This window comes from Acanthisitta chloris, unplaced genomic scaffold (genome assembly GCF_000695815.1).
Source record: "Acanthisitta chloris isolate BGI_N310 unplaced genomic scaffold, ASM69581v1 scaffold27558, whole genome shotgun sequence".
Lineage (NCBI taxonomy): Eukaryota > Metazoa > Chordata > Aves > Passeriformes > Acanthisittidae > Acanthisitta > Acanthisitta chloris.
In genome coordinates this window covers 32,864-59,259 of record NW_008687962.1, presented here as the reverse complement: position 1 = coordinate 59,259, position 26,396 = coordinate 32,864, and the positions used below count along the sequence as shown (strand labels likewise).

At 36.4% G+C, this 26,396-nt stretch overlaps 1 protein-coding gene across 1 annotated transcript in view; it reads left to right on the top strand.

Moving 5' to 3' along the window:
- MRPL3 (mitochondrial ribosomal protein L3) overlaps window positions 1-26,269 on the top strand; it is a gene marked incomplete at its 5' end in the record, with an annotated part of 26,486 nt that extends 217 nt beyond the window's left edge. Inside the window, 8 exons of the mRNA XM_009080851.1 lie at window positions 787-878; window positions 1,540-1,638; window positions 5,525-5,624; window positions 7,519-7,579; window positions 14,537-14,645; window positions 16,223-16,300; window positions 17,323-17,400; window positions 25,666-26,269. Of these exons, the coding sequence (XP_009079099.1) occupies window positions 787-878; window positions 1,540-1,638; window positions 5,525-5,624; window positions 7,519-7,579; window positions 14,537-14,645; window positions 16,223-16,300; window positions 17,323-17,400; window positions 25,666-25,815 (767 nt within the window). The remainder of the gene's footprint in view (window positions 1-786; window positions 879-1,539; window positions 1,639-5,524; window positions 5,625-7,518; window positions 7,580-14,536; window positions 14,646-16,222; window positions 16,301-17,322; window positions 17,401-25,665) is intronic.
- Window positions 26,270-26,396: the final 127 nt, after the last annotated feature.

The following is a 26,396-nucleotide window of genomic DNA, read 5'->3' as shown; positions in this document are numbered from 1 at the left end:
TTATTATTGTCATTGTGTTGTTGCATTCACTAACATCAAGATTGTGTCCGGTAAAGTATTCTCCATTTTGGTTTTATACCAGTCTTCCAGTACTTCTCCTAATAAATAAGTAAATGTGATACATCAGTTCTCTAAAAGAGCATTTAAAATATTGCAGGGTGTTAAGAACTTTTAGTTTTTAGTCCTCATTGTTTCTTGGCCAGTCCCACTGTGTACAATGGCAAGATATTAAACGTAGAATTCATCAAAAAAGACTCATTGAAATATAAAGTATATGAACTTGAAAATGCTCTTGTAAATACTGTTGGATTCTGAAGAAAAATGTAGTATACAACACATCCCACTTCTGTAATTCCAGAGTCTTATGGACTAGAACACAATACAGTCTTTCAGCCTTCAGAAGGATCGTATTGTTTGTGTGGCAGATTTGACAGGTCATCTTTGCTGTACAGGTTTGCAGAGCTTGGGTTGGGAGAATCCTCCTATGGTAAACCTTTCATTATGTTGGGTTTTTTTATAAAAAGTCTGAAGCACTAGCTCTTCTAATCTTAATGGGGAATTAGTTTGCGCATTCTATCAAACATGACTGGAATAGATAGAACTTTACTCCTAGTGGGATTAAAAACAATGTACAGGTTATTCCTAGCCTACCCACAGGGAGTCAGTGATGTTTTCTTCTTCACCTCCTTAGTAAAGATCAGAGTTAAGGGGACTTTGAAGATTATTAGATGAACTCTTTCAATTATTAAGTGTGGAGTTGCATCCGTGTTCTGTTTTGATCTACAGATTCTGTCAGAGTTGGTGTTGTTGCAGTAAAACTGGGAATGATGCCAATATGGACCAAGTCAGGAAGAAAACATGCTGTCACACTACTTAAGGTGAAATAAATCATAATGAATTTAATCTCTTATATGGTATTCAGATCGTTTACCAGATGTTTCATTCAAAAGAGAAACTTACTACCTCTACAGAGTAGGAAATCCTGAAAGATAGGAAAGATGTCTTTCAATCCTGTGTAGTACACCACTCCCATTCTGTTTATATCCCGAACTTTCTAGGAGCAGTCTGCCTGCTGCCTCAGCTATTCAGGTATTACAGAGCTGTGTTACCCAGATGTGGCAACATAAAGCTGGGGTTAACTACCTCACTTCATTTTTTTTCATTCTGCCACCTGCAGGCACTTTGGGATTAGTTTCAGGTTTCTTTCTGGGCCTTTGTAGCCCTGAAGCTGCTTCTTCGTATTCTCTAGCAGCTACTATTGTGATGAAGTCTTTTGCTGACCTGTTGGTGCCATATGATGTGAAGGACATAGGTTTACAGGGCAAAGGAGTGGGAATCTAAAATGTGGGCTCTTACTGTATGCTTTCCATGCTTGTAGTAGGGATTTTGCAGATCTTGCATGCAAAAGATGATTATAAATGTTTTTTTATTTCTAGAGCATTTATGAAAATCGTTTCCATTCTACTGATATTTTTTTCTAAGGTAAGACTTTGACTGGAAGCGTTTGATGCTCAAATAAACACTTTTTCTTTCCTTAAGGTTCAAGATTGCCATGTTTTAAGATATGTGTCAAAGGAAGAGTCAGGAGGAAAAACGGCTAAGCTGCTTGTTGGAGGCAAAAACGTATCTCCTTTTTCTGTAAGTTAATCACGTTGGGTGTTTCTGTGAGAACAGTTGTTTCAGTTGTGATGACAATACAAAAGCACCTCAGGTAGACTTCTCTGAAAGATTAATTAGTAGATACGTGTGCTTTGGAACCAATCTTTTGTCACCTTCATCCCTGCTTATTTCCTAGTGTTAGTGTGAATTGTTGACTAAGAGAATAGCAGGAAGAACTTTATGAAAAGTTTTGCCACTTGATTCTCTAGGAAAGCTGTGGATTTAGGAAGTTGATTGATGTGCAGTGTCCCATGCTGGGGAAAGGGTCTAAAGGACCATTAGCAGTCTAGAAACTGTGTTCACCATGTCTGTGGAGATGCAGTTAAGGTGAGGACTGCAAGATACACACTCTTCCTTACAGTTTTATTAGCTGTAGTTGTAATTTTTCCACAGGTCTGTTGACAATGTTTAATTTCCCTGTAGTTTTACTGATAAGTAAGTTTAAGACTTAAAGTTTTAAGGGGTTAGCTTCATGACTCTAGCTCACCAACAGCCATATGAAGACCCCACTCACTTGTTTACGTACCCCAGTTGTCTGATATGGAATTCCCAGACACCTTTAATGGCTAAGATAGTCTAGCAGAGCTGAAAAACTGAACTATGGATGAAGGCAGAAACAAAGATTTCCCTCAAAGGATTGCTGTTTCTGTGATCTGTTATTTCTGTAAAATGCCACTTTTCACTTCCTGCATAATTTGTTTGATTTAGGCAAGTTAAAAAAAAAAACAAAAACAAGGCTTGTGACTACAAAGCAGATTATCTCAGTTGGTGATTGTGGCTTTTTGAGGACATAGATTTCCCATTTTAAAATAGACGCTTGTCCCAGAGCCTCAAAATTAATGTGTGTTGGTTTTTGCATTAGTGGAGGTGAGGGAAGAAGGACTTTTTTTCATTTAATAAATCTGTTGGCTTTTTTAGTATATTCTACTGGTTTTGAACGGACTTATATTTTAAGGTACCTTTCCTTTATTCAGTGGGTTCGTGCCATGTTTATGGTACTTTAATAAGTACCGTTATTGCTTGTACTTTTCAGGTGTCTGTCCTATCAGTTCAGTCCCTTTCTACTTTCCAGGTGTGACATTTTTTCTAGAGAAATGACAGCTGTGTTTTTTTCTTTCCTGTTACTTTGGTCTAAGACATGCAAGAATCCTGTGAATAGTAATTTTTGAGTTGTGTTTTGCCCATTAGACTCCTTACAGTTGATCTTTACATGAAGATGATGTTATCAATAATTCAGTATGTTGCCAGAGTTAAAAATATGCAGAAAGTAAGGAGGTGTATAGAAAATTTCTGCTTAAACATTTCCTGTGAAGTAAGAAAATGTTCTCAAAGCTGAACTAACTAACAAGTCAACTCAAGGACTTTTTAATAGTGTGAGTTATGTTAAGGACTCATTTTGGGCATAACTATTCCCAAATTAATTTCTATTAATTTGGTTGGACTTAGACTCATTTTAATAAAGAAATGAATTAATTGAATTGTCTTAGACACATCTGTGGTGAGGACTTGACCTGAGGCTAAGCTCTGTATTATTATACAAAGGTCTGTATTATTGTTATTATCATTGTTACCATCATTGTATAAATGAGATAACTCCTAAGGAAGAATTTGGCATCCTGATTCTGAGCAATTTTACTCGTTAAGGTAACAAATTATGTATTTCTGTGGTTTAGCTACAAGTTTAAATCGTTGCTCTACTGTGTTTATCAGCCTTTTTATGTGGTTCTTTTCTTCCTGAAGTGTCAAAAGTAAGAATTAAAAGAAAGGTGAATTATACTTTATTAGCATAATGATACTGTGTTAGCATAAGCAATTTACCTTCTCTTAGTTCCTTATAGGAACAGCTGTCTTCCTCAGATTCCTCACAGCTACTGATTTTTAATGAACTTAATCTAAGGATTCCTTCAGTAATTTTGCTAACAAAGTATTTCCTGTATTTCTTTTAAGTGTCAAATTGCTTAAAAATGATAAGGGGTATTGCTTTTTCATTTTCCTTTTTAGCTTGATGTATGTGAATCTGTTACAAGTGAACAGATTTTTCATGGTTTTTTAATGCAAAATTATTCTCAAAAGTACAGTTCTGTCAGTGTTCTAACATTTTTTGTCAAAAATATTTCATGTTATTCCTGTAAGTGAGAACATATCAATCATTTTCCTGTAATACTGGAAGAAATCGTTGGTGTTTTTAAAAATTAAGCACATCTGAGAATTCACTCAGTGTTCTCCTCTTCAGTATTGCTTTTTAGGAAGGGTTTGTAAAGACTGCAGTGTTTTGTTTGTAAAGATACATCTCTCTGTTGAGACATGACTTGAGTGCTTGAAGGAGACTTGTTGCAGCAGAACAGTGCCGGGCTGCAGCCTTTAGTAGGACTCTTGAGATGTAAACGATTTTTACCCTTTGACTTCAGTACGCTCTTCTTCAGCTGTGGTAGCTGTTTCCCGGCACCTGTGCTAAGCACAGGACTCTTTGTGCTGTAGCTTAAGGCAGCAGTTTTACATGACAGTGGAAATAAAGGATTGATGTACAGGCACATGAGGAGAAGGGCCGTGTCTTTATTTTTAATTCTCACATAGGATCCTACAGATTAATAGAGTTGTCCTCCACTGACATTGCCTCAAATGTTTGTAGTCTGAGGGGAGATTTTGTATTTAGTTGATTTACTTTTCTAAAAGATATTTGAAGTAGTGTTCTTGTACTATGAACTCAAGTTGGCAAATGGCTTGAAAAAAAACCTTTTAACTCTCAAAGACTTTGTATCCACACTTTCTCCTCAAACAAAGATTCATAAACTGAACATTTCTGATTTGTATCTAAGTCAGAGATCATCATCTTGCTTCCTCATTCTTCATAAAACTTGCTCAGTTCTTCCAACACTTTTTAACAGGTTTTTAAAAGCAAAGGGGCAACATGCAGATTTTCAAAACTGCATTTTCAAATAAACTAAGTAAGAATTTTGAAGTTATCTACATTATTTTGTCTTAAAATAAACAAAGCTCTTTTTGAGAGAGAGAGAACTACACAGACATTTTGAGAAGCGAACCTCAGAGGTGTGACCCTCCAAGCATGACAGTGTTGTTAGATGCTTAAATTGCTTTCTAGGAGAAGTCATTTGAAGAAAATGCTTTTTTCCTATGACCACAGCTTTCCTGCATCAATGTTTCAGTTGCTCGGTTTCATCTCAGTGGTCAGTTGCTCTGTGTGTTGTTTTGTTTAAAAAAGCTGACAACAATTTTTAGTGCTTTTAACTTTGTAAGACTCCTCTGAAAAGAAGATCCCTGCTTCAATAAGTCAGCAGTGGTTTGACACTGAGTGTACTTGGTATATCGTAAAAACACATGAATCATAAAGATGCTGTTCTTAATTTTTCTTTTTTTGTCCAGAGACTCAATTCTCTTTTGAGCAAAGTTAAGCATTTCTAAAAGCTTCTAAAAGACCATACTTTATAGTTTTGTTAGTTAAATGAAATAAATTATGTTTATGGTGGTATAAAAATAAGTCATCAGAAGCTTTGAAAAAGGGAAAATACTTTTAAATTATTACAAAACTCTTTGCAAGTCATGAAAAAAACAGTAATATCTTTTTATTCAAATTTAAAATTATTGGAATCCCTTTTGTGATCTTAAAAGTCTTCATATATTGCTTGTTTAAATGATGTAGCTGTAGAGTAACTAGTTGACAGAAAATAAAACGCATATACAGGAGTTTAAAATAAATTTTATCTAGAGATAAAATGCTAGTCCCAAGATAAAATTTTATTATGATATATCTGTTTGACTGAGTAGCATTGACAGTCTGTAATCACTTTCTGAGCTCGGTCAATCCTTGGATATTTGAAGGTATTTTTATCACTGCTTTTTGTTACAGAAATCACAGTCTGCACATGAAATTTTTAAAGAAGCTGGAGTGCCACAGAAGCAGAAAGTTACAACATTTAATGTCACAGATGATGCCATTATTAAACCAGGTAATCTTTTTTGAACTGAATATTGTATGCACAATCATTTAACATCTGTCATTTGTAGAACTGAATGAAGTTATGGTTTCTATTACATTTTTCTTTTGTATTGAAATTGCTGAATTCTTTTTTTCTTTGTCATTGAACACATTATTTTTTTCTTGGGGAAAACTAGAACATAGCCTTTAATTTCTAGGTGATGAGAAGTAGGATTTTCCCATTTTTACTGGGTACTAGGTTTCCATTGATAAGAAAGTAAGTCTGATCCAAATTAACTATCATGAACATTGAGTTAAGAAATAAATGTAATAACCTTGACTCACTTGTTGGGAATAAATACTAATACACTTAGAGGAAGTTCCCTGTTTATCTTTATGATAGGGACACATAATTTTGTGGTAATGTTTCTCAGGAGCCTGAAATAGGAATTTGAGTTTTGTTTCTTGCTGGATTCAGAAGTAGGACTGATGGCTGTCATATATGTCATTTTTTCTGACAGCTTGCAAAGTAAAACACATTAAAACATGTTGATAACAAATGATCTCACTCAAAATCAGCATTAGAAGTTTGGAGAATTAATGAGGTTTAAGTTTCTAAGGTTTTGTTATCTAGTGTATGTAGGTTGCTTTCATTTTGTGCTTTTTTGACTGTTACAGGTATTTTCTGAAGAATTATGTAGGGTAGGAAATTCTAATGTATTACATAGTTATTTGCCATTAGTGAAGCTTTTTGCAAGACCTTTTGAAGACAGTGCAGTAACTCATAAAAATCATATCTGACAGGAATAGGAAATCTGGGCTGATAAATGGAAACAAAAGCTTGAGATAAAACAGAATTGCAAGTTTTCAATAAACTGGTTTTGCAGTGTGTGTATTTTGTACATAACATCCTTCATGTGCATGGTTTTCTGTCAGTGGACAGGCATATTATTCCAGGTGTGTATGGATTATATAAATATAACATGAAATAATATGAGGATTTTTATGCTTGAGACTTATGAGACTTATGACATAATTTCAATTTGCATTCATACAGATTTGAAAAAGGGTGTGGGCATGAAACAATTAAAATTTCATTTTTTTTAGATAGATGTGAAACAGACTGGAGACCATGAAATATGCAGCTGCATGGGTCTTCATCTCAAAGTTCATTCATAATGAACTAAGTTACTAGTTTTGGTTTGCTGGGGTTTTTCTAAGCTACTAGTAAAAGGATATTACACTTGGATGAAAAAAAACTGCTGAAGATAGAATAAATCTCAGAATTTTGATACTATAAGTACTCAAGGAACTAGTGTAATTACAGTGAGGTGAGTGATGTCACTGACCTACAGTGACACTACTGCTAAAGGTTAGTGTGTAGGTAATTCCGCAGTGGATGAAGCTGACCTTCTGCCACACAGTTTGGAAACACTGTGTCTTTATAAAGAGGAAGCATTGCAAAACTGTCTTCTTTTTTAATTCTTAACCCCATTTTTTATACTAAGCGAGTCTTCTTGTGGTTTGATTGTTTTTTGGTGTTTTTTAAAACCTCCACCTTGTGAAGTGCTAGTACCTCTAAGTGCAGCATGTTCTATTTTTTTGCTAAGGGTGTTTATTATGAGTCTTAACTTATTAAGCGTTTTGGACTTTGTCTCTTTTAGTGTATGAAGTGCAATGTATCTGAGTAAAGCCCTGACTCTTCCTGGGCCTTGAAATTGGCCTAGGAACTGAGAAATGTGCTAAGTAGTAAATACAAAGCATCTATTTTAATCAGTGAGGTTCATAAAGAAGAAGAAATAATATGTGAATAAAAAGTTTTATTTCCTTTCTGTGACTGTAATCTACCCTAGATGGTAATGACTGGATAGTGCTTTGAGGGTTTCAGAAGTTGGTTGAACATGATCTCTTCTCTTCTTTTGAAGGTACTCCTTTGTATGCTGCTCACTTCCGCCCAGGGCAGTTTGTGGATGTTACTGCAAAAACGTAGGTTCCTAACGCTTTAACATGTGCTGTGCATCTGTCAAATAGACTGATTGATTCCCCCACACACCTCTCTTTTGTCTTGAACCCATGGCTCACCAAAGCTGAAATACAATTGCAAGGGTAGTAACAGGAAATAGAAGTCTGTTCACTCATTGGGTCAAAAAACCCAAATTGTCTTTCTTTGCTGAGACTTACTTTCGATTTTGAGCAAGGTAGGTAGATAGTGAATACTATTAGGGCAATGGTTCTGCATGTGTTGTCTGTCACATGTACCTGATGAGTGTGGAAGGGCCTGGCAAACAGCTTGAGGAAGAGTTGCTCAAGTGTAGCATAGGCAAAGAGACCTATAATACAGCATCTGTGATGCGTAGAAGTGGGGAATAAATGCTGAAAGGCATTGGTTCCCAGAAAGACTGCTTAGTTTGGAGAAGAGATGCGAAGAGAGATGTATCATATGGACTGAAAGGAAAGCAAAATGATATATTTAACAGGACAACAGAGCTGTCAAATCCTTTCATTTTTGTTTTCACTCTTATTTCAGCTCATGTCCTTGCCAGCAGTAGCTAATGATCTTTTACTTTAATGTGGGAGGAATGATTTCCTCTCAGACCACTGCAGATGCCAAATTAGAGCTCACATGGCAGAGAGTGTCAAAAGAAAAACTGGCATCTTTTGGCAAAGACTAGTCATGGCTCTCACAGTCCATCTCTGATTTCCACTGACCAAGAGAACTAAGAACACCTATATTTCAGTGGAGTGTTATTGTTGTGTTGTGGTACAAATTTAATATTTTCCACTGGTTGTTTTTTGTGTAATGGAGATTATACCCAACTGTAATTGTCTAACATATGTGTAATACCTAGAAATGTTTAATATTATTCACTGGGTTTTGTATATATATGGAAACTGACGATATCAGTACAGCTGAGTAGGTGGTTCTAATATAGCTACACCTGACTGCACTTAGGAGGGCACCCTCTGGAGAAAAGGAGGTTGGGGAGCTGACTGGAATTAGTATTTTTCTATGTCAGGCTTCCTTATGTAATACTTAGATCTGGCATATTATTCATTCTGCTTCTAAATTGCATTCAGGAACAGTCTGTAAGAGACAATAGCTTGTTTGCTAAACAAAGCACAGGATCATTAGGAACACAGTCACTTCATGTAGATGAAGTGTCACTCTTTGTTAATGCAGAAAAGCTTTGTTTTTCTAGATGTATTTCAAGAACTAGGAAAGGAGTTTTTTTGGCAATGTAGAAGATACTGGTAAGCAGCCACAGGGTATTGATTTGCATCTTGCTATATGTATTTCAGAGTACTGGCAAGCTAAAAATGGTCTGGGTTCTTGGTCATGTTCAGTGAATCCATCCTATATTGTAATTCAGTGTTTCTAATCTGTTTTCTTCAGGTATTTGTATGAACCCATTTCAGAAATTAGCTGTTTGTACTGCTGGTTTTGGTAGCGTGTTACTTGTAATCCTATTATATAGGTGAAGTACAGTGAAAGATCAGACAGGTTTTCTGTCAATATGGTTCTCTAATAATTCAAGTCTTTCTATATTCAGGGGGTTTTTTAAAGCTTTTTCTGTGGCTTATTCTGATTTATAATTTTAATGTTTTGTTCGTCTAAATTTCTACTTTTCTGGAATGCTTAATTTATCATAGTCCCATAACTCTTGTACAAGAATTAAGTTGGTTTACTACATTTTTCTCTGGGTCTTTTACTTTGTTCCATGTAATTTCATTCAGTGTTGCTTAGTCTCATACTTAGATGGGGTTCATTCTTTCATTATTTTTTAGAATATTGTATCCATTAGTTACTGTACCTGTAAGTACAGATTTCACAATATCGCAAAAATATCCAAGAAGTGCTTCAGTGAAGGGAAAAAAAGGTTATCTTGGGAATGGTTATAGCACTGAGCTATAGCATTTGGGCTGCGCTGTGAGGGAAAAATGAGAATGTACTTCATGTTAGACTTGCGTTCTGGACCCACCTCAAGAGGAGCCAGCTCTTCTCCCTGCTGAGCAAAGAGGGAACCTTGGGAGGTTTGGTCCACAGGCTGAAGTGATCTTTTGTGCCTTACTCTGGAAAAGTCCCATTTTTAACAGTGATGTCGTCACTTGAAAGATTCTAAGCTATTAGGGGTGTTTTGGAAAGGTACTTAAGGATATGATGCTGAATTACAGTAAGGAGGACAGTTTGACAGCCTTTCCTTCCTTCCACAACTTCTGTCCTATAGCATATAGAATGGTTTGGGTTGAAAGGGACCTTAAGGATAAATCTAGTTCCAACCCTCCTGCCATGGGCAGCAACACCTTCTGCTAGACCAGCTTGCTCAAATCTCACATCCAGCTTGGGGGAGGACCTGGGTCTTCCTGATTCAAACTATTATGGACTTAAAAGTCAGTAATTGCTAAAAACTTTCTGTTAGCCCTGGTAAGGTTTTTAAGAATATTTTCATATGAACGTGTACTTAACATTTTTAAGATTGGCAGTAATTTTAAAGGAGGAAACACTGAAGTGTGCAGTGCTTGAAATCATGTAGATGAAAATAGCAGTCCTGTTGAAAATAGCATGATTAATTGTAATTATTCTGTTAAAAAGGAAAGAACGGAAACTAATATCACCTCTATGAAGAGATAGTGTACTGAAATATAAAGGATATTTTAATTTTTTACCAACTCTTAGTTATTCAGATGAGCAAGCTATCCTTTTGTATTTTCTGCCAAAATGTAGATCAAAAATATGCTCCTTAAAAATGAACAAGCTTTTCTTAGTTATCATCGCCTGAATGAAGGACTTGCACTACATTTCAGAAGTCTTGCTTAGCATCTTCATTTGGTTACCATAGTGTAGGTTGTTTTTTTTATGACTGTCTTCTTTTAATCTTCACTACAAGTATTTGTCAAAGTCTTTTGAAATGTTTTGATTCATTTATAGCTCTGTAAAGAAAAACACTTTCACAGAAATGAGAAGGTTCAGTTAAAGATGTATGCAGTTTGTTTTTATTTGAAATCTCATTATTTGTTCAGCGCAGTACAAGTGGCTTTTAGAACACTGACAGTAGGCTGTGTGTCTGCATGCTGTCAGTCTCCAGTGGTGCTGAAATTTTATCCTTAGTCCTTATTTTCAGCAATTTAAAAGCTCTGTCCTTATGTTTTATTGCAGTCTTTAATGACAGGAGTTTTTCTTGGTAGTTCAGAGGTGTGTTTCAAAAATGTGTGAAGGCTTAGTGCCCTTTTTGGGACAGCAGTAAACTTCAGAATTCCTGTGCCCTGATCGTCTGGTTTAGGCCTGATACACTTCGGACTAAAATTCAGAGCACTGTCAGAAAAACATCTGAGCCTGAAAGTGAACTGAGCTCTGCATTTGTCCAAAGTTATTTGACTAAGTAGTTGGAATCCTTTTCCTCTGCAGCATGTAGGTAATGGTCTTTTAAATTAACTACATTTGAAGAGTTAATAGCAGACTAAATTGTTGCTTAATTAGAGTGCTTTATTCCAGTAGCTTTCTAAATGAAAGCTGTCTCATTAGGTACTGGCATTTTACTCGTATCTATCGTGGAAAGTGAGGGCTTGTACCAAATTAGGTTGTTGACCTGAACACCTGCTTTCCTGCAGGTGAGACTAGAACAACTGTGTGTAATTAAACTCTATTTTTAATTCTATAGGAAGATTATTTTCCTTTCATTTAACACTTGTGTGTCTGAGTTTTTCATTTCATATCATTGCTGCCTGCAGTTCCTTGCTGGGACATAGGTCTCCTGCATGTGGGGTTTTTTTTTTCCAGATATAGTGTTTAATGTTACTGTTATCTTGATTCAAGCCAAGACAACAGGTAAAAAATGTCTTAGAAATTTAAATAGTCTAAGTAATATGATGAACATTCTACTTCAATGTAGGCTCTTGGTTATCATATTACAGATACTGTGGACAGCTTGATTCTTTCTGAGTGGATTCTAGTTACTCATTCAGTTTAGTTAATATGGCTCTGGATTAAGATGTTGCTTCAACAAACCTAATCTGATGCAAGAGCCTTGGTAGATAGTAAAGCATTACACATTATGAAATACTCTTTAATTTCAGCACTGCAGTATTTATCCTTGACTTTAGGCAGAATATTTCAGATGTTGGAGATTTGTTTTCATATTCCAGATCAACAGAAGCATGAGAATTTTCAGGTTTACCGGAGTACTCTTTTCCAGTCTGGCCACACTTTCTCTCAGTTTCCTAAGGCTTTGGTGTTGCAAAGTCTGAGTCATTGTTCACAGAAAATGTGCAATTGGAAAGACCAAGAAGCAGGTGAACATTTTCTATTGCATGAATCATGAAACACTAGCAACTCTTATCTTGTCATATAGCCACTTCTTTTTGAAGGTATCTTATAACATAGGAACTAAACTTTTTTGTTCCAGTGCATCTCACATGAGTATTAACTACTTATCATGATTTTATATTTTATGAAGTACAATTTACAGTATTGTAAATGTCTAGAAGTGAACAATCTGAACAAAATATTGAAGTGGTTGCATGACATCAGAGATACATGCTGCTGTTCTCTGTAGGAACAGTAATTTTTGATAGTCTAGTGGTTTTCTCTGAATTGCAAGGACATTTCTGCAGGTAAAAGATTAATCATGCTCCTGATCTGCTCACTCTGGTACCTGCACAGCTGTTGTTATGCAACCCACTTGCAGTTGGGTTTGGAGACTTTGCAAGTCCGTCTTCCAGCTAGAGATGCTAGAAGTATGCTATGAGAACAGGCTGAGGAAGTTGGGGCTGTTCAGCCTGGAAAAGAGAAGACTGCGTGGAGACCTCATAGCAACTTTTCAGTATCTGAAGGGGCTACAAGGGAGCTGGAGAGGGACTCTATGTTAGGAACTGCAATGATAGGACAAGGGGTAACGAGTTCGAACTGGAGGAGGAGAAGTTTAGGTTAGATATTAGAAGAAAGTTTTTTACTGTAAGAGTGTTGAGACACTGGAACAGGTTGCCCAGGGAGGGTGCAATAGAACCTACACTGGGGAGCATAGTGTGAAGAGTGGATAAACTGATGTTGAAGACTCACTGACCTAGTGAGGAGGTGTCCCTGTGAGGAGAGTTGGGACTAGATGATCTGTAATGTCCATTCCAGCCCTTAAATTCTATGATTCTGTAAGTAGTCTATTAGGGAAACATGGCCAGTAATAGACAGTTTAAAAGAAAAAAAATAGCATTTCGGCGGAACAGATAGGAGTTTTCCCGTTGGTTAGTTTCTGCATGTGTTTCAAACTTACTGATCCCCTAGCAATCTGCAGAAATAGAAAAAGGCAAATTTTGAGCCTCTCTTCTTTGTCAAACCGTTTTTAACAGCTGTTGCTGTTTATTACTGGAAGCTTTTAAAGTAAGCTGATTCTATGAGAAACTGATTGCATCCTTTGGATTTCTATCTTGTGTTCCTGATCCCAGGTAACCCAGGTCCTCCCTCCCACAGGTGCCTTCATTCAGCTTCTTCTCATAGCCCCAAACCTCTTCATACCCTCATGTTTGACCACTGCTGGCCTGGAAAGACTGTCTTGCTAGTGACAACCACTTGCATGACTGGCCAGCTGACAAGCCAAAGGAACACACTTTAATTGGGTTTAGCATTTCCTTAGTTGTAGGTAAGAATCAAAAAAAAATCAGGAGCTTCTAACCAGTAAATTCTTATTCAAAAAATTACATCTTTATCAGATGTAACTGGGATTGACCCCTGGGCAATGAATGGGAAAACCAGGAGACACTGTGGTTGCACAGCTCGTTTCCTTACAGTTCTGTAGCTTTAGAGCCTTTCCTTTTGTGGCTGGTTTTGACTGTAGTTTGACATGCTCAAGGCAACTAGGACAGCAATTAGAGGAGAATTATTCAAGTGGTAAGAGGAAATCTAGTTTTTGTGAATGTTGGTGTTTTCCACATCTGTGTATTTTCTAGTTTTTCATTGTAGTGCTGAACAGGGGAGTCAGCTAAGTGCAGTCCCTATAGAGTGTACTCTAGGCATGCTCATACCCAGTTTGAGTTCTTTGTGTTTCGCCAGAAGGTTCTAATCCTTGAACTAATATGACCATGGCATTGCAAAGTGCATTAGCAGAGAAAGGTTTTCTGTAAACTGGAGGGAAAGGATCATCTTGTTAAATGAATTAAATTATCAGTGCAGCCACAAACCCTGTGGTCAGACTTTTCCTTCTGGAAACAGACAATGCCAGTTTAAACACACCCTGTAATCGGCTTTTCTTTTGTGCAGTGATAAGATGATTTTTCCCATTGAGTGTGTCCCTGCAGTAAACAGAGAGCTCCAAAGCCAGTAATACTATCATGTGCCTCAATGATTAAGAGCATGGACTGTGAAAATATATTTTATTTGTTACTGTAGTTTAGAGCTTATTTGTTAGATGAGTATGGATCAAGAGAAGTACATGTTTTCACTATACATAAAACTGTTTCTAAGAGATGAGTTTATTGTAGTTTGGAAAATAAATTTATGTAATTTATTTTTATGCTAGTCTAAGCAGCCATCTCATTCCTCTCTTGATGCTTAGGGCCTGTCAGTAAGTTTTGGTATATACTGTTATACAGTTGCTTTCTCTTTGGGTTTTTTATTGGGGTTTTTTTTTTTTTGGCTTGTTTATTCTGGTGTTCACTTGGTGAAAGCTTCATTACAGTAACATTTATTGTGGACAGTCGCTGCAAGGTGTATTTTATGTTAGTCTTTTTGCCTATTTGACTCTCTTCTAGTGTTTCTTATTCTGTAAAGCAACCTTTAGCATTGTGCTAGAATGTGTTATGGTATGAAATACAGATTTTAGGTTTTTTAAGTATGTTCTTCTCTCTGCTGAGCTTTGCTAAAGGTAAAAAGATCATGAGCCTGACTGAAATTATTGGTTATTGCTAGTAACCTTAAGTTTGACTAACCCAGGTTTGTTTGTTTATTTTTGTTTTCAGAATTGGTAAAGGATTTCAAGGTGTCATGAAGAGGTGGGGATTTAAAGGTCAGCCTGCGAGCCATGGGCAGACAAAAACACACAGACGACCTGGAGCAATATCTACCAATGTAAGGATTCTTATTTCCTGTTAAATCATTCTTCAGTATTTTTAGAACTGCTTACTAAAAATGAACGATTTCACAGTAGCTAGCTGCTACATTCACTCTGTGGTAGCAGAGAATCCCAGCTGTTTCCCAGGGAGTTCAGAAACCTGTGTAATGAGCAATGCAGATAGCTGTTCTCTTATGCCTCGATTTATGAATATTCTATATCTCTGGTGAGTGAGCGCACATATTTTAACTGAGCAAATTGTCGTGTTTTGTGGTATATCTGAGAGAAATAGTCTTAATACTTCAAAGAGAGTTCTAAGAAGCTTTTATCACAGCATTTATAGATTGGAAGGGATTTACCTGTTATTTTGCAGTGCAAATATTGTACCATCCTTTGGAACCCTAGTTGCTTTTATCACCTTGCCTGGCTTGTATAGCTGCTTAATGAACTGATACCCAAAATTCTGTAGGGAATAATTCCCAAAAGCTTGTAATCGTCTAAGCATTTTTAAGCAGAGTGCAGAGTCATAATTTTTACATTTCAAACTATAAATAATATAGAAGCTCTTTAGAGAAGATTAATGTTAAATTTTTTCCATATAAAGGATGGCTGAACTAAGAGGAATTTTTGCAAACTAATTAAGACCAGCTGAGTCACAGTACTGAACCTAAACTGTCTGTAATTTTCTTAAGGAAATTAAAATTAGAAAAGGATTGATAATGCTGAAGAGAATAGTAAAAGGCAACAGGCAATCAAGTTAGAGTAACTGACAGCATAAAAGCATGCATTACTGATTTACAGTCCTCAGTTTCAGGAGGAGAAAGAATTCTACACCTGGCTTTTGTTTTCAGTGAAGGATGTACATATTTGTACACACAACACTGTTTTAGCAGATGGTAGTCATCATTGCAAAATAAGCCCTCTTTACTTTTCTTTAAATTAGAATTCCCTAGGCAGTAATGCTGGATGTAATTCTACAAAGTATATAGAATGGGAAATAGTATTGGAAGTAGGTATGATGGAAAGGAAATAAGGTGAAAGGATGCAAGAGGGGGAAAAAACAATGTCTTGAGATATGTTTTTCCATCTGGTGTTGACCATCTCAGACATTTTTATAATCCAGGATTGTTCAGAATCTTCTCTCTGGAACTGCAGTGCAGTTTTTTCACAAGAATTAAAAAACCTCTCAAAAACATTATTAATGAGTAACAGAGAGGTGCAGGTTACAAATTCCTTGATAACAATGTCGAATTGAACATTATTGCACTTGTTTCTGCTTTTTCCACCTTTGTGAGTAGACTTTGCTCAGAATCTATACACATTACGTGTTAAGCCAAGTTAGAATCCCTTTGTTGATATAACAGGTTATATAGCAATTTTATGATTGAGATCAAGCATTTCAGATAACATGTAGAGTAATACCTAACCTCCCTCAGGAGGTATTTAAAATGCTAATCAGGATTAGATTTTTTCAGTATTAGGTATTTTGAACATTGGAATTATCAGTATGTTTTCTCTGGTACTCCTCTTGAGTTTGTAAGTGTACCTCTTGCAGTTAACATGGGGATTTTTTGGCCTTGCTTTTTTTATTTAGAAAGCTTCCAAAGTTTATCGTGGAAAGAGAATGCCTGGTAAAATGGGTAACATCTACAGGACATCTTTTGGCTTAAAGGTGAGTTCTGAGTATACTAGAATGTGTCTAAGGTGGTTGCGTTGCCAAGCTGTGGACTCAGCCATGTAGCCTCATATTGGTGTACTGTCTGTCATTCCTGTCAGAATCCAGACAGGAGCATCTTGAAGTAAGCAAGCTGGAAGGACAAGAGCAGCAAATGTGTGCATCTATATTCTTGTGGGTTACAAATAATTTATCTGAACTCCCTTTGCATTTGTGTACCCTGGGAACTGGGATTTCAGGTGGTATTTCCACATCTGATGTGGTTTGCACCATGTCCCTTGACTTCTGCCTTTGAAGTAGGAAAACAATCAGACTTTTCTCGTGCCTATTCCACTTGTTCATACCAAACCCAGATCTGAGTTGTTTAAAGTCCTAACTTCATCATGGCACTTGCCTTTCATGTGCAAAAAGAGGATTATAGTTTCTGTCCAGATTCTGATGTGTACATAGCTGCTCCTGGGCTGCTGCAGGCTTGTTTTTTTTGACAACTACTTTCTCTGTCTCTCTGCAGTTTGCACAAAAAGCACATTGGCCTCTAGTTTGTAAGAATGTGCTGCTGCTGTTCTCTGTTAACTAAAACTAATCTTTTGTAACAGAAAATGTGTGTGTTCAGTTGAGCACCTCTCAGAATTAAGAAATTAACAAATGGTCACAGTAATGTTTTCATGAGGATATTTGTTTTACTTTGTCACCTGTGATGTTTTTCAACTGCTGTTGCTGTTAGAGGGAAAAGAGAGTTGGGAGCTTTGGTTGGTGTTATGCTGAACAAAGATACACCTTACCAAATACAGCCTGGTCACCCCAACCATTTGAAACTTTTAGACTCCTGGATTAGAAAGCTCTGCACTCTAGAGTGGCATGGGGGTGAGCCCTGTGGCAAGTTTAAGCCTGTACAGAATATTTTTCCACAGATTATCACCTCCAGTTGTTAATGAGTGTGCTTTGCTGGACTATTGTTTGTAAAACTGGGAATAGTCTCTAAAAAGAGCTCAATGTCTGGGTTTTTTTCTGTCTCCTAGGTGTGGAGGATCAACACAAAACATGACATTATTTATGTAAATGGATCTGTTCCAGGTCACACCAATTGTCTGGTGAAGGTATGTTTGCTAGTTTCAACTTACATAGCTCTCTGCAACTCTCTTCTTACAAAAGGAATAAAAGCATTGGTTGAATGTAATCTTCATTTCTTCAGAGTCCCATCTTGCACTGTTGGATTAAAGGGCAGTAGGATCTGTTCTGTGATAGAGGGTGATTAGTAGGGGATGTGGCTCATTTTTAGCTTCACAGGGGGGTTGTACACCCATGTAGTATATGATAAACCAGCACAGTCTCTGTAACCCTTTGGTAAGTGTCTCAAGGCTAGATCAATCCCCTTTTAATGCTTACCTGAGTCAATACCATGGTGGTGAGATTATCAGAATATTATCTGAGGGCTGTCTTCAGGAACAAAAATACACAGGAAGCACTGCTGTAAAGGTTATTCAAAACATTCCCATACATAGTAGCAGTTACCTTTCCAAGGAGCAGTTGAGGTACAGCAGAGTTCACAATAAATGTGTGAGTTCCCTTTGCAATCAGTATAGATATGTCAGTGTTATTTTCTGTAGCTGTCTACAGAATTAATTTCAAATTTTATGGAGATTGTTTCAAATTGTCTATAAAAATCTGAAACAATGAAGAGTCTAATGTTCTTACGATGTAATTAAACACACATCAAAGCAAGAGAAGTGCTTGTAAGGACTATTTTCAAAAGACCTTTCTTTCTAATTAGTTATATTTCGCACATCTACAAGGACAAACTACTTGGGGATAGTTATTTCCTTTCTGACTTTAAATAGAATTCAGGATATGAAACGCCCCGGCTGTGATTGATTATAAAGATTTCAATATGCATATACTTGTATATCTGATAGACAGTTTTAAATCCTCAGTAGTATTGTAGGGATTTAACTGATTCAGTTCTTGAAAAGTTACAGAATTCATCAAATTCAAATATTTTCAACTAGTTTATTATTGTTGTATTTTGCTATGGACATCCAGTTTCTCTTACGTATTTCCTGGTAGTGGAGCACAACTCCACAGTTACTGGGCTTTCAGTACAGCAGCCTTAGCTTTCAAAGAGGTGTTTTACCCACAGGAAAAAATGAAGTTTAACGTTCTGTTTCTCTTACTGGAAATAAGACCTTTTTTTCTCAGTGAGGTGTATCTGAATTGTTTTGATTGTATTGTCCAGCCCAAGCCTGGAGAATACATTACTCATTTCTCTTTCAAGATAATGAAAATTGGTTAACAGCTATCTGGGAGAACTAGTTTTCAGTACAACTTCTGCAAAATTACTGGGCATGACATCAATTATGTAGAATTAAGACTGCAGTTTGGCTGGGGTTTCATCTGTATATTGGACTGAATGACCTGTCCTTCAACTGTATTCTAAGCATTTTTTCTAATCCTGAGACATGAACCTGGTTTTGCTGCATGTTAATCTGAGATTTAATTAAGTGGGAATTTGTTGTAGGATGTTAGTTTTACATTATAATGTATGTATATGGAAACATGATGTACCTGAAAAAATTAGAAATGTTTGATGTCCAGACTGTGTTCTCTGATCTTAATAGTACTCTTAAGCAAGAGTTAATTGTTGCAAAAGGTTGTGCATCTTTGTTATCCTAGTCATGCTGTTAAAATCTACACTTAGAGTGGCCACACTTGGTGGCAAATGCATGGATGCATCTCAGATGTTTTAGCGGTAAGGATACAGCATTTTACAAAGCTGCTGAGACTCTGAGTACAGTACCTGTCTCTACCAGATCATAACTTTTATTCTAACTGGACACAGCAAATGCATTTTTTAAATTTCTGATTCTAAGTGAGTTTAGAGGGAAAAAAAATTATTAAACACCTGTAATTTAAACTTTTTTAAAGCAAAGCTGTGCGTGTTAATACCAACGCATTCTTATGTGCACCGTGAAGATCTCATTTGAACAAATAAATATCCCCTTGCTGATCAGACACTGCACACTTCTGCTTGGAGAAGAACCTCCGTGCTTGCATTCATGATTGGGTGCCTTTCACCTTTTTCTTCCACCCTCTTTTTCTTTACTCAGATGTTACTCTTGCCTGGGCTGGAAACATGGCCCTTGGATTTACTGGGTTTGTTCTGAAAGCTGTTACCTTAAAACAATCCTTGGATGAGCAGTACTGCCATAGTCAACAGCCTTGTTTAGCAGGAGACTGCTGGGCCAAGCCACCTGAGTGTATGTGATAAAACAACTGTGTGGACATCTGTGATGTGAAGAGGATAATGGACTTTGACTGCTGTGGCAGTCTGCTGCATACCATTTAAGTGCCTGCAGTGTCCAGGAGTCATTTCTGTCTGTTTCACTCATCACAGATGATGATTGGAACTTTATCCTAACACCAAAAATTAAACTGGCCCCTTTGTGGGTTTTTTTTCCAAGGAAACTTAATCCATCAACATTAGCTGAGTGCCACAAGGCACTTTTCTGACTGCTTTACTAATCCTTATGCATGATGTCTACAAGATCAGAATCTGTATTAATTATATCTGTAAGTTAACTATATTTAAAACATTTCAAGTCATAGTTATCTACAGTTTAGAAGTCCAGGTATCTACAAGTATATATATTTTGGCAAATGATCTTCAGAGTTGCAGCTAATTCCATTAATGAGGGTTAAGGATCCATGGGAAGAATCTTTAATATAATAGAATATTTGAAAGATCTTGACCAAAGTGCTCCCGACTCAGACTTTCATGGCATTTAATAATAAGTATCACTGAGATGTAGGCACAGTAGTCGGTACTATTAGGTTCTATTGCTATTAAGAAATAGATTTCTAAAAATTGCCTCCATTCACGTAGTTGGGGATTGGAGGCAGTATGTAGTCAGCAGCAATTCATTCCAGTTCCTTGAGCTAGTGAATTCATTCTGGTTTTTGTCTCTTATATAAGTCATTTGAATCACATGTATTTATTATCTTCTTTTCAAATTCATCTGTGAAGAGTAGAGAAGGCTTTAATTATAAAATCAGGCAAAGCAATACTATGTGGCATGTGTACTCTACTTTCTGGTTTTTTCCTCACTTAATCCTGCACCACTTGCCTGTGGTGTTTTTAGCTTGTTTTACGCCTTTCTTGCAGGATGTTTTTTTGTTTGCTTATAGATATTGACTCTCCATGTGTGGTCGTATATTTGTTTGGATCTGTAGCTGGGGAGGGGAATTATGGGATATTAGCATTCTTAATTACCATTCGTTCCACTAAATACCTGCCTGTAATTAAGTTGGACTGATGTCTAGGGAAATTGAATCCGTCTGTCTTTGAGCTCAAGAAGTGGAATATCACGTAACACTTTTCTCTTTGTGTGCCTCTAAGAGGAAGACATTTGTGTTCAGTGCCCACTCTGTGTTGCTTGGTAACCATTAAAACCACAGTGTACCTTTAAAGCATATATTTATTTTGTATATTTTTGGAAACTTGGTGCATCAGCACTGTATTCAGGCAGAGATGAAGTGCTTAAATTTTTCAAGTTTCATTTTCAGCAGAATGAAATAGCAGAATACTAGGATTTGATGGATTTCTGGTTTAATTAGAAATCAGTTTTCATTTGATATTGCACACTGAAGCAAAGCAGGTAAATAACTGACATAAGTAATATTTCTAGCCAACTGGAAAACTAATGAAAAAAGTTTACTTTAGCTTGGATTTCTTTCTCAGTTACAAGGTCTACTAAAATTAAGAAACTTTAGCAGTGTGCTAGAATGTACAGAATTTTTCTGTTAAAAGAGTAGCATTTCAGAGGAAGAATTTGTAAATTAGTGTGCTGTGCCTATCAAGATAGCCTACCTCAGGTGACACCTCGTTCTTTCTAGTATATCTTCAGAGATCACAGGGCCTGTAGTTACCATCTCTAATAATTTTTTTTCTTTAGAAAGTTTATGTCTCTGGATTTCTCTCCCAAGTATATTACCAAAAAGTTCTCTCTTCTCTTATTCAAAAGAGAAGCACAAGACTTAATTCCCTTTTTGAGTAGATGCTTTGTAATGGAGGGGATACTGCAATATGGTATGTTATAATTCAGGGTGTTATAGTTTATCTTTGATAATGTTTTATACCTGTCCTAATTTTAAGGCAGCTGATTTTCCAAAGACTTCAATGTTGATCACTTTGAGTATATCACATGTAGTGAAAGCAGAAATTGTGGCAAATCTTGTAACACATAGGAGTTGTTCAGCAAGTTAGATGCCTAACTGGCATTTTGTATGCTAGACCTGAGTTAAATTGAAGTATACAATTGCTTTAGTATAATGTTCTACTTGAGCTAATAACTTAGGTATTGAGACTGCTTGGGGTTTTTTGGCTTTTGTTTGGGTTTTTTTAGAAAAGTCAGTAGTGGTTTGCATCCTACTTATTTTGCATCACACATGCCAGTATTACTGTCTTGTGTTTCTAGCTGCTGATGTCTGAGTTGGGAGTCCTCTCCTCAAGTGCAGGGGACGTGCAGGAATAGTGTGATGCCTCCAGTTCTTTCATGTTCCCTGTCTCGTACCTTGGGCCCCATGATAGAGTTGTGTGGAGGTTGAGGGGTTTTTAAGACAAAATAAGGATGGTCAGAAATGGATATAGTTCTTGGCTTCAATTTTCTGTCTAGTTTCAAAAATAGCAGAGAAGTTGAGCTAAAGGCATATGACACCTGAGATTTTTTTTTCTAGCATTTTTTATACTTAAACACATTTTCATGCTTAGCAAGTAACTCACATTCTTTGCTGTGGCTGCTAACACAGCCTGAAGTCGTGTTAAACTATAAATGTGAGTTGTGACTTAAGTATCAATTTTTAATGCTTGTTTAAGACCATATTAAGTCTTTTGTAATGATAGATTTCTGAATTTGTCTTTATTTATGCTACCCATTATGCTGTCATTTTAGGGGACATGTATATGTGCAGTTTAGTGATTGTCTTCAAAGCCCTTTATGACTTGTTTTAAAGATTTAGTGACAAAATCCCAACCAGATCCAATTTCAGCTTTTTCTAGTATTTTTCTTAATAAACAGACTTGACAGAGAATATTCTGTAGTGTTTATACACCACTATATGTATCATTTATCTATAATACTGTGTACTGTAATACATAATACTGTTAATACAGCAGTTGAGCAAGCCAAGCATTTATGTTATATTGAGTTATACAGTTAATACTTTTATGGATTGTAATAACCAGTTGGCCTATCAGCCTGATTCTCTCTGTGGGCAAGAGCTGAATTCACTGGATTTTAGTAACAGAGAGCGTGAAAACTTACTTTATTAGGAATGTTCTCAGCAGGTTACTGGGAGAACAGGAAGAGCTGTGCAGGGTCACCTGTACTTCTTGTCTGTGCATATACTTATATAGACAAGTATAGATGCTGTTCCTGCAGCATATCATTTAACCCCTTTATCCTAGTGTGAAATTATTGTGCAGGAATCTGAGCTAATAGATACAGGAAACCTTTGGTATGCTATGCCCTTCATAAATGTAAAGGGAGTCATTCTCTTGAGAAGACAGATAAATCATACCATGTTTTAAATTGCTAATCAGTACTTTCAGGTGTAAAATGAATTTGAGTTCTTCATTTTAATATGAATAATAATGATAATATCTGCTAATATAATAATAAGATCAAAGTTTCGAAATTTGCAAGAGAGAAAGGGGTGTGTTCATTCACTTTAGTAATGATGCTCTAAGACTGTTCTTCAGGAGTAGAACTTAAATTGCATTTGAAAGCTATGAATGTAGAAGAAGATGGAAAAAGAGCAGTAGTTTTCACCAGTCAAAAGAGATATTATGTCAGTTATACCAATCAAAAGAGAGCATATCAGAAGAAAATTATTTTAACATCAGATGTGGCCTGTGCTTCTGGGATCTGTCAAGCTTCTGAGGAGTTTGGAAGGAGCACAATGAAACAGTATTGTACTCCTCCAAAAGCAGCAGTGATGGTTGAAAATGTTCCATGAGAATCTTAAAACTATTTTGAGATTTCTCCTTAGTACACAAGAGGCACTATGTTCCATGAGAATCTTAAAACTATTTTAAGAGTTCTCCTTAGTACACAAGAGGCACTGTCTCCAAAATGCCCCTTGACATTAATATGTGATTAATACAGTGTTAAATCTGAACAAAAATCTTACATGTAAACTAATGCAGGACTAAGATCAGACTGTTGGCTTTGCCTTCAGTTAAGAGCAGATGTCTTGCTCTGAAGTCCTGCCATAAGAAACTGCTTTAAGAAGAAAAGGAAGAAAAAAAAAGGAAAACAGATATTTGAATTCCTTTCATTTCTAGGTGTCCAAAGCTGCCTGTAATGGCACAGCCAGCATGTAACAGCACATATTATTTCATGATTGAAATAATCAAAAATAACAAAAAGTAAATGCGAAAAACATTTCAATAAGATTATATACATGGAATTGATAAGTTATCATAAATAAAATCATTTATTCTAACCTTCCTAATATTAACTCATGTAGAGACCATGGGGGGGTTTTACTGTTGATAGAAAAGGCTTATGATGTGTAATAGGATTAGAGAGTAAAAGAGAAAGGGGCAAGGGAAATAATAGGTAACCTGTGAACTTATTCGAACATATTTTCATACAGTAAAAACCAGCTGCAATGTTTTGAAAGGGAAGGATGACATCTCTGAAGATGCCATCCTTGAGATGGCATCAGTGGAGCTCTCTGACTGTGTCTCTTCTGAACTCACTGTTGCTGGAACTGTTGCATCAAAGGTCTTTGGACTTGGACATCAGCCGAGTTTATTCCATCTAGATATGTAATGTCAATTGGGTGCTACAGGTACTTCAGTAGTTCTGCATGGCAGTTTACAAGTGAATAGAGAGCACTTTTCTAGGGAGGTGCCTTATAGAAGATGAATGATCTACTTGAAAAGCTGCTTAGCCATCCTAACCAGTACAACATGTTTAGCCCTTCATCCCTTCATTCTTAGCAAAAGGTTTTCTTTTGTTTATCAAGCCTGCACTTAGAAAAATGTTGGAACTTCTGCAGGAGGGAATAAACAAATAAAATGAAAAAAATCCCACAAAAGCCCAAAACAGTTTTTCAAAAGCTGGAGTTAAAGTCAAATTTATGGTGCACTTCATCTGCAGGAATTCTCATGGACTTTGAAGAAGGCTCAAGTAATAATAGATATGAATCTGGTAAATATAGTGCTGTCAGAATAGAACTTTCAGTGGACATAAAATTGTTGTATTTAATTTCTGGCATAATTCACAATTGTCCTATGTGAGGTTTTTGTCCAACCATGTAAGAACAAGCTTCCTGTTCTTTAAAAGCCTACCAAAAAATGAGGAATAGGAAGAGCTTATCTTCTCTATACTAAAATTTTGTCTAATCTATTTGTACTTTTTTTTAAACCACTTGAGTATAGTGACTTAAGGGGATTATTACAGCTGAGGAGGAAGATCATATGTAACAATATAGAAATGAAGGATTTAATTTTAAATAAAATTTAATCGCTCAAGTATTTGTAGCTCTTTTTTTCTTCAGAGATACCAGCTTTCTATCTGCTACTGCAGACAAACTGCTTTTTGCTGATAATTCTAGCTACTAATTTTCTTCAGAGATTGGAGTTTTAGGGGCTAGATTTTAAATCTTTCAACATGTAGAGAGGTCAGTAAAGGAAAGTAATTTCTCTGTGGCACCACAGTTCTTGGAAATGACCTGTCTTAAAGGCTTGTGTTTGACAAACTTTTGTACTATTCCTGGGTGAATAATTTTACATGCTTAACTCTGCAGTCACTGAGCAGCTCTGCAGTAGCCAGGGGGATTGAATAGGGCACACGCACATATCTTTGCAAAATTAGTTGCCGTAATTAGTTTGTATCACACATACAGATGCGTGTCTTGGCTGTTGAAGAGGTGATTACGCTGCATAATATAACTTAGTATGTCATGTAGGAAAGAACATAGTTTAAACAAGTCATATTTCTATTTTAATAGTGTTTTAAAATACTGAACAGTGAATTCATGCAAGAAGGTTTTGATTCTCTCATTGGAGTGATAAATTCTCCTTGGTGTTGTTTTGGGGATTTTTTTTTTGTTTGGTTTTGCTGGTTTTTTAAAAAAAACTCCTTAAGGATGGGTGCAAAATGTGGAATTCCATGGCTGGGGTTGATGTTAAAGTAACTGATGATTATACCTGGAATTCTTTAAACAAGTGCAATGTGAATACTGTTGGGCTTTTTTTCTTATGCATGCAAACTGAGTTCTCTAATTTCTAGTGTGTCGCTGTCTGAAAGTCTTCTGTAAGATTTATTAACTCTACCCTTCCCCCTCCTGCTTTTTAGGTCAGAGACAGCAAATTGCCTACTTGCAAGAAGTACAATGAAAACCCACCATTCCCTACATTTTTTGCGGATGGAGATGAAGAACTACCCGAAGACCTTTTTGATGAGGAGATGTTCCAGTTCACAGATCCATCTGTCACATACACATAATGTTCTTTGCATCTTTGAAAACACACAGTTTTGTTATTTTCACGAACTTTACAATGCTGTATAAAAGTAAACTTAGGAATTGCAGTCTGGCCAACTGACTTAAGCACCTCAGATATTGCCATTTTGGTCAGGTAATAAGATTCCCCACTGTCAGTTTCAAACCTGTACTTAAAGCAACAGGTGAATCTGAGGGACAGGTTGTAAAATGCACTAGTTTGTCTTCAGTGATCTTTTGTCCTCTGCCTCAGGCTGTGAAAATGTAAACATTTCTGAAAAACTGTTGTTTTGAAGATGGTTCCAGTTAATTATCTGAATGCTAACAAACTCCATTTCTCTTTTTTGTAAAGTATTCTGGGCAACTCTGATCAATCAAAAAAGCTTCCAAATCTGCCTTGGCATCTGGAGAGGGGGGCGGATCCGTGAAGGATGAGCCAAAATAAAACAAGAAAATGCATTGCTGTGTAGCAGATGAGCTTGTTTTGTTTCCTTCTTTTCACCAGAGCTCTTTTTTTCCCTTTTACTTTAATGTTGTGTTGAGTTTGATGCAGCAGATACCCAACAAATTTTCTAGAGGGAAGATG